At 40.4% G+C, this 9,041-nt stretch overlaps 1 protein-coding gene across 1 annotated transcript; it reads left to right on the top strand.

Annotated features, from left to right (window-relative positions):
* The first annotated feature begins 5,587 nt into the window (after nt 1-5,587).
* On the top strand, nt 5,588-8,536 carry LOC120794219 (somatostatin receptor type 2). The gene has a single exon (XM_040135055.1). The coding sequence runs from the start codon at nt 5,743-5,745 to the stop codon at nt 6,760-6,762; it is 1,020 nt and encodes a 339-aa protein (XP_039990989.1). The 5' UTR covers nt 5,588-5,742; the 3' UTR covers nt 6,763-8,536.
* Nucleotides 8,537-9,041: the final 505 nt, after the last annotated feature.

The raw sequence follows: 9,041 nt of genomic DNA, 5'->3' as shown, positions 1-9,041 counted from the left end.
ACACACACACCGGATATATAGATAGATAGATAAATAGATAGATAGATAGATAGATAGATAGATAATTAGATAGATATAGGTATAAATATTTTCTTTCTTTTCTCAACATATTTCACATAATCACTGGGTGAATATTCAAAAATACTACATAACATTATTTCTGTCAGGTTTTTTTGGTTCCTTATCATACTCTGGGCACAAGACAATTATAATAATTTCATAATAAAAGATAACCGAATAAGACTTAATCAGACTGGAACCATGTTTTTTAATTGCTGAAATGTTTAATTCGTTTCCAGCAAACGCCAGTTGCTAGTTGCAACACAGAGAATACATAATCAAACTTAAGAAACTTAAAGGTACAATCTAGAAAAGAGGTTCTGAAACTGAAGGCTATGCTGCTTCATTTATCAGCAAGCTAACTATTGTAATATTAGCTAGCCAGCCACGTTACAAACCAATATTAAGCCAATCTAAAACACTGATAGCAAGTAGTGTTCACAAAATTCTGGGTGGTTCCGGGGGGTGAGAGGCTCTAATATTGTATTAGATACAAGAAATTATTCAGCTAACAGTAATTGTTTACTTTTAATGCTGATAATGTCAAATTTCAAAATAGCAGATAAAAACAAATTCGTAATTTCATGTAAGGGCCTTGGGTACTTCTGGGTTCCACTTTTACTCTCACTGCCCAACCCCTGCTTGAGTGTTTCCATTTGATGCCAATTTATGCTTCTACTCCAGTTTGGAGGAAAATATTGTGCTTTTTACTGAAACTACATTTGTCCGATAGCTGTAGTCACCTTGTTATAGGTGAAGATACCCAACAGTATATAAATATAAACTTACCTCCAATGGAGTATTTTTACACTGTGGTGTTGCTGTTTTTATTTAAGTAAAGGATCTGAATGCTTCTCCACCACTGGTTTTTGGGTTCACGTGTGTGTGCATGTGCAGACTTTTGGCTGTGTTTTAACAGGGAACAGATTCTGGGGATGTTGCTGTGGAATTTTTTCTTCCCAGTGTTTTCTTCCCCAAAGTTTCCCGGATTGCTGCTCTCATTCACCTCTCTGTGTTAATTCCTAGGCATGTTGACTTTTGACCTGTAGCCTGGCATCAGGCATGTTTCCTATGTTTCCAATGTTTCCTGTTCCCTAAACTCTGGAATATTCTGAAAGCAACAGCACCATTTAACTGATGTTGTCACATTTGATGGTGATATAAATTTTTAATGGTTCAATCACCAGCAGGCACCATCCAAACTATGATCAAACTTTTTTGTAGCTATTTTGTGGACCACACCATACCAACCACTTTGATAAATAAGAGGACAGTGTTTGGGAGCCAAAATATGACAGTCAGCCTGGCAGTTCAAGTATTTAATCATTAAGCATTTTGTTTCCACAGAGAGTTGACTAATTGTGCTTTTCCAGCAATTCGCTTTTTAAAGTCACGCCAGAGGGCTCCTCAGTGAAACCACAGTCTTCAACTTCTGGTCACCAAGCTGCTTCACTGGACCACCTGGGAGTGGACGGAAAAAACTCTGGAACTCTGCAGTGTTGGACATCATCAGACATCAATGTTCGGTCAATTAAAGGAGTATATCTGCCACTGTCATCTATTTACACTGTTACCTATAGAGTACTGTAGGTGCAGGTTGCTTAAAATTTGTCCTATTAAATTTTACCGTGGAAATAAATGCAGATGATGATTAGGAGAAACATCTAAGTGCAATATTCGCAGTGTATCAGAAAGCATGGCAAGCATGATTAACTATTTGTCCTTAAATCCACAATAACAACACATATTATATTAATATGGTAATTATGGTAATTGTGATCCACTATGTGGTTTTAGTGAGTAGAAATGTAGAATTGCATTCATAAATTATAAATTTATAGAATTAAATACAAACGTCCAGGTCCCAAAGCTATTATTAGTATATGGTGCAAATTTAGCATTAATAGTAAATGAAACATAAAAAAAGAGAAGAATTTATAAGAGGAATTTATACAAGTCCTGTTTCAGTGAAGCACTTTCTCAGTCAACAGCAAATATCCAACTATTTTCATTCTCAAAATATTGTGTAAAAAGTTAGAAGGTGAGTTCTTGACATTTGTAAAAGCATGTTCATGTTACATCCTTGTGTTTTAAAAGATCAGGAACAGCTCTTTCTGCCTGTTCTCCAAAGGATTTCTGTCTTTGCAGGATTATTGAACATCTGTGATGTTCGGTGGCTCAAGAAAGAAGCCCTCAGTCTTTGATTCTGAGGACCTGACATCAAATACTGATGTTTATCTCTGATGTGATAAATCCCTGCTGTTTTATGCTAATACAACTTCAAAACACTTGTGTTGGAAATATCCCAAAGAGACATCATGTTGCATATTTTTGGGCAGTTTTGCATGATAATAAAAGGAATACACCAAAAGTGGCACAGTGCCTATAGCATTTTGTTCAGCGTTAATAGCTTTTAGTGGGGTTTTTTTTTTCCCCTTCTATGTACCTTATTTTAAAATAAACTAACTTCTATAACTTCTAAAATCAACAATCATTAGTGAGCACAAAACTTAATATGCCACCTTGGACACAATAAATGCATCCACTGATGCTTTTAGCTTATGTTATAGCAGCTTCTGCCATCTTATTAATGAAATACAGATGTGACAGTGCAGTTGACACAGTGCACATTCCCTTAAATATTTTACAATTTTGTGATGCATTTGCTTGCTGTATTACTTCTAATTGACCCTGGGTTTATAGTGAGTGTTGCTGGGAAATAATAGACTGATGAAAATAAGATGATACCCGGGAACAATAAACAAGATAATAAGCTATGTGGAGTTTCCAGATTTCTTCCGTAGCTTCTTCTCACTTCAAAGTATGCTGAAAGCATTTAGTGCAGCATGCCATTGCATATGTAGCATCTTTATCTGTAAGTGCCCTGTTATGAAACGATTTTGTCAAAGCTACAATAACACTGTGTGATTCACTCTTCCTGGAATAATTAAGCTATTTCACGCAAGCTGCAGATGGTCTCTGTGTTTCTCCTGGAGCTTTTTTTTAGCAATGCTAGCAGCATGGCTCTATGGATGTCAATGTTGGTCTGCTGGTCCATTACTATGGTTCAAACTGAAATATCTCAAAAACTATTGGACAAATCACCCCAAAATTTTGTACAGTCCTATTCCCCCTGAAATATCTTGACAACTATTGGATGGATTGCTGTTGAATCTCCTACAGATATTCAAGGCCCCCAGGCTTTGTCCTCTGACTTTTCCTCTTGCCCCACTAACAGATGAAAGTTTTCATTTACCCAGTGAAATAGCTTGACACCTACCAGACGGACTGGCACAAACTTTTGTAGCGACATTTATGGTTCCCAGAGGATGTGTCCTGGCTTTGCTGGCATGAAATGTGAAAATGAGGTTCACATTTTTGGTTTTGAATAACGACATCATAGACAAGGACAAGACACCATCATTGTTAAAATATGGGGATAACAGCGCACATTGTCAAACAGTCTCACCTGGGAGACATTCATAGTGTTGCACTCATTTGTATGCACAAAAAAGTGACAGAAATAGTTGTGTAACGACTAAAAAAGAGAGCTTAAGGAAGAAGCTGTAAAAGGTGTAGGGTGAAGGGGTTGTCGAAAGTTATTCAACCATCCGACAAGAACTTCTGTTGAAGCACACTGGCATTTTCTGGCAGTGATCATCTCAGACTTATCTAATCCTTACAAGACAAGAATAAGCTTTCTCTTTTTAGTATCAACATAAGCAAGTAGTAGAAAGGAGTACAGAGTTCAAAGCCACAACTGTCTCACAGTGGTACTAAAAACCCTTTCTTTTGACCCCACAATGTTCATGTAAGATGGTGAAGAGACAGGAAATCAGGACCTGAGAACAGAGGATTTTGAAAAATCCTCTTTACTGATAAATAGTGAAATGGCCCTTAGCCTTTAGTTTGAAATGATTCCTCATGGCTCGTTCTTTCACTGTAAACAGCTCTGTAACACGTGGATATGGATGCCACCATGTCTGTTTGAACACTGCAGTGAAATACTGCCCGTGAAATACGAAGCTGTCAAACGTCTCCAAATTTAGCACCACAAAACAAAGTGTTTCCAGTGATGTTTTTACAGGGGGGCTGAGGTTAGCGTGAAGAGGTGGCCTTCATTGTATGAAGTGTCAGTCCCAGGGGGGAAGTTAAGCCACAAACTAATCAGGAGTTTAGGACTACAAAGGCATTTTTCCACTTAATTGGAACCAGTTAAAAGCCAGAGTGATGGCATATCTTCAGAAATCTGTGAGGAAAATCTGTGGCATCTGATGAATGAGCTCTCAGATAAGGTGTTAAGCGTCTTTGAAACTAGATGAAATTACTGATGAAATTACCGGATGGAGGGTGAAGTGATGGGAGCATCAACACACTTTTGCTTGCTGTGGTGATGGCGAGTGGCGGAACACGCTAGAGGTACGTTTCTGGGGGATGTTCCCAGGACATTCCAGCTATGCTTGTCAGAGCGGCAACAGGACGGAGGTCATCGCTTATCCAGGGTCTTTAATCTTTGACGACCCCCCCCCCCCCCGGTTTTCCATCTTTTTCCTCCCTTCCTCTCCACTCTTGTCTCTTTCTCACCTTTCCCTTTTTCCTCTTTCAGGTCCTCCTGATAGATAGCGTAAAAAAAAAAAAAGGAGGAAGGGTTGGAGGAGGATGGATGGAGTTGAAGAAGCAAAAACAGCATCCCGTGTCAAATGTCAAAAAACAAAAGCTCTGTGAAAACAGACAGGGGACCTTTCTTTCCTGTCGGCAGATTTATTCAGTCTGGGTTGTAAAGGTGGGTGGCCCAAGGGATGAGATAGTATTATTATCTGTGTGTGTGTTTGTTTAAGTTTAGTTGTATGCCCCCCCACACCGAACTGTGAAGGAGCACAGGAGGCAGAGAAAGAGGGGAGCCCAGGGCTGGAGTATGGTGAGACAAAAGGGTTGAGGGGTTGGGACGGTGGGGGTTTGAAGTAAACAGAAGGAGAAGAAAGAGTGGAGAGACGAAGTTATGAAAACAAAAGCAGATGGGGCCAGAGTTTACCTTGGAAACAGCATTACAGCAGAGGAACTGGGGGAGTACTTAGGAGGGGCGTGAGCCAAGCTGGAGTTTATCACAATCTCTGGAGACTGATGAACAAGATGGGGGGGGGGGGTCCCACACACACCCACACACACACATGTGCACAGGAGTAGACGCACTCTTCACACACTGAGGGGGAAGAGATATAAAAGGGCTCCCAGGGAGAAAGAACGCTCAGGCAAGCGTCTTAGCAGTCGTCCTGCTCATTTCCACACTGCTGTGTGTCACTGAGTGTGTTTACGTGAGTGTGTGTGTGCACGAGTATCAGAGAGAAGCATTCAGTCTCCACCAAAAGGATTAAACATTGACAGGTTTTGTCTATTTTTTACAGAAGATAAAAGGAAGTAACGATTGACTGGATGCTGCAGCCTGGCTGTTCTTGAACCCGAAAACAGTGTTTGATTTGACGTTTTTTGGTTAAGCTGTTTACTCCTCTCCCTCTGAGTACTTTTTACTTCCACGGCGGGGAGTCAAGAGGTGACTCTAGAACTGCTTAAAGAGGAATTTAAACAGAAGCAGAGATTTTATCCCCCTTTAGATGCCACTGTTCTAGGGGTAATTTGTGTAATTTTGTATTTTTATTCCCTTTTTGATCATTCAATTGAAGCACAATGGATACCTCAGTTTTATCAGATATAGACTACAATCAGACTTATGTGGATGAGCATTTTTACTTTGAGGACAATATTGATGGTTTTGGCATCACCATGGCCATTCTCTACCTGGTGGTTTGCATCCTGGGACTTGCTGGAAACTGCCTCGTCATCATCGCCATTTTGAAATTAGACAAAATGTCATCTTCCACAACAGTGTACATTTTCAACCTGGCCCTTGCTGACGGACTTTTCATGGTTGGTCTGCCTTTCATAGCGAGCCAGAACTTCCAGAACCACTGGATGTTTGGCGACATGGCGTGCAAAGTGGTTATGGTGCTGGATGGCATCAACCAGTTCACGAGCGTCTTCTGTCTGACGGTGATGAGCATTGACCGCTATATGGCGCTGGCTGACCCACTTCGGTTTGCACGTTGGAGAACACCACGCTGCGCCAAGATTGTTTCGGCATTCCTGTGGCTGTTCTCGCTCTTCACCATTCTCCCCATGGCGCTACACTTCTCCGCTGACCGAGGCCTGTGTATACCAGATCTTGTCTCGGACATCTGGTGGCTTGGTGTCCTCTCTTACACCTTCATCATGGGGTTTGCTTTGCCATTCACAGTTATGACGGCATCCTATGCGGCGCTGCTGCTCACCCTGCGGTCCCAGCGAGTCCGAACCTCAATGCTGAACCAAGAAAGCCACCGGCTGGAACAACAGGTCACCAAAATGGTGGTGGCGGTGGTGGTTGTGTTTGGCATGTGCTGGCTTCCGTTTTACACCTTCAACTTCTGCTCCTTGTATCAAAGTGGTCTGGTCCTGACTTTCGCCAGAGCTTTTGAGTTTGTGGTGCTGTTGTCATACTCGTGGAGCTGCGCTAACCCCATCCTCTACGCCTGCCTCTCCGACACCTTTAGGAGGCACTTCCGCATCCTCCTCCGCCCTGCTGACAAGTCATCTCCCAGCATGCAGTGCAACACTGAACGGTATGACTTAAATGACACAGGTGTTCGGGATATCACCATTCTGGCATAGAGAGAAGACTAAAAACTGACTCAGCATTTATTTTCATTTCCTGTCATGATGCACTGCATGATATGTTTCAACTATCAAGTTATTTACTCATTTGATTGTGATTAACCCTTATTTGTGGTTTTATTTTTTCCACTTAACTCAGAACTGTTCAAGATACGTTATTACATTATTCATCCTCCAAGAATGAAGTTCTACATATTTTCTTTGAGTTTTTTGTTTCGCAGGTGATTGGGTTTACTTTCTTCCTGACTGAATTTAGTTCATCGCTGTCTCAAATGCAGGTGTTTGACAAGCACACTTCTGTTAATGACACACTTCACTTTTTGAGTACTGACTGCAAATCATTCTGCCTAGCTGAAAGGTTTACCTTGTCCCTCCTGTGGAAATGAGAGTTGGCTTTGTACTGTCCAATTTCTTTCTAGGAGAAGTTTCTTTATAAAACAAGAAAGGCCAAAAAAGGAAGAAAAATGCTCATCAAATAGCATAAATTAATCTGACTTTGAGGATTTCTATAACGCTGTTATCTGACAATCCCCTGTCTTGATAGAGTACAGGCCCACTTCCTGTTCCAGCTGACTCAGACCTGTTGTAAAATTTGGCATCATACAACATAATAACTCAGACTGCTGAGGTTACCTGGTCTACTGCATTCCCTTACACTGCTATTCACCAGAACTGATGAAATGAGGCACAGGAGGCTTGAAGTGTGGACAGGGGCAGTGTAAACAGAATAGCACGGGTCACATGCCTTTGGCCAAACACCATTACACAAAAACGCACACAGACAAGCGCCTTGACTCCCACAGCTGGATTATGTCCTAGCAGCTTATAGTGCAGGAGAGCGTCAGACATGTGTGTTTGGGCCTGGGTGGCCATGTACATGCACCAGTACACATGCTTACAGGTAGCCTAGTGTGCCTCAGGCTTACCGTGGTATTCTGCTTGATGTTGACTGTCTTAAAAGGATTTCCGAAAGACAGTTTTAAGGAAATGTCCATGTTAGTGAAAAAAATACCAGCACTTGTCTTGCGTCACAGAGTGTGAAACTGCTGTAGAATGGATACTCTTCAGCTTGAAATTTTGACGAAAACCTTGTATCTTCAAAATGCCAGCAGATGAGAAATTTTAAGAGCAGTCTTGGGTTACTATATATTATCCAATCTCACTAGAAAGGCTTTCGTAAACTCACAGAGTGTAATCCATCAGTCTTGCTGAAAACCTGACAATCACCTGAATTAAAGAAATGATTTTCATGTAATAGTCATTAGATGCATCTTTTGCTAAACTATCATTCATTTCAGTGATGTGCCTTTTTCTTTATGACCCCTTTCTCCATGGAGTTAACATGCATCCTGGGGGGCTTGATTTGAAGAACAGAGGGCACAAACAGATAAAAATCAGATTTAAAACAATTCAACACAGATAGAAGAATCAAATCACAGCATTTATATTTTTGCACAAAGATGCAAACAAACAGGAGACAGGCAACTCATATATAAACACCCCTGTCAAAGGTGGACAGTCAGAACAGATGTTGGCTGTCAATTCTCAAGAATGTAAATATTTATAAATGAGAAGATGATGTCTGTGACAATCGGTGGTTTGTAGAGAGAAAGATAAATCTGTTCAATCTATTTACCAGTGGTATGAGTGCCTCATTTTAAAACCGGGTGTCAGTGTAATCTAGTTATACCACATCTAAACACATATGTTTTGGATTCAAGACATGTTGCTGGGGCTAGGACTTCACACATCACATCATATTCATCCTTACCATAGCTAACCTGCTCTATATCCTGTAAGTGCATTTCTTAGATGTTACTGCTATGTACTTTGTAAATAAATATTTTTTTCTTGCATTTTATGCTCAGTTCTGTTTCCTACCATACGTATTTCAGTGCAAAGAAATGAATCCCAGCCAAGTCACAATTTCATCATCTGATTTATTTTATTTTAATACTCTGTTTTCTTGTTTGAATGCTGGGAGTTCTTTTTATTTTGTGTAGAAGATTCAAAACCCTGTTTGGAAATTTCCATCAAGAGGCTTACCAGCAATTTTACATCTAATTGCTGACAACTCCATTGCTCTGGAAGTCACTGCAGTAGTGGAAAAATTGCTTCAATAAGTATTTTAATTGAAATACTGTACTTTATACTCCTTTGCACTTCAGTGGATACTGAAAATACTGCACTTTTTACTCAACGACCTTTATCTGACAGCTACTCATTACTTTAAATGTCCATTAAAAAAAACAGTTGTAAAATGATGCACTGTTAAA

The sequence above is a fragment of the Xiphias gladius genome, chromosome 9 (genome assembly GCF_016859285.1).
Source record: "Xiphias gladius isolate SHS-SW01 ecotype Sanya breed wild chromosome 9, ASM1685928v1, whole genome shotgun sequence".
NCBI lineage: Eukaryota > Metazoa > Chordata > Actinopteri > Istiophoriformes > Xiphiidae > Xiphias > Xiphias gladius.
Note: the sequence above shows the minus strand (reverse complement) of the source record. Positions and strands in the feature narration are given on the sequence as shown.

Bases quoted from the DNA above. Each gene is read 5' to 3' on its own strand.
- LOC120794219 (XM_040135055.1), top strand. From the start codon at position 5,743: ATGGATACCTCAGTTTTATCAGATATAGACTACAATCAGACTTATGTG.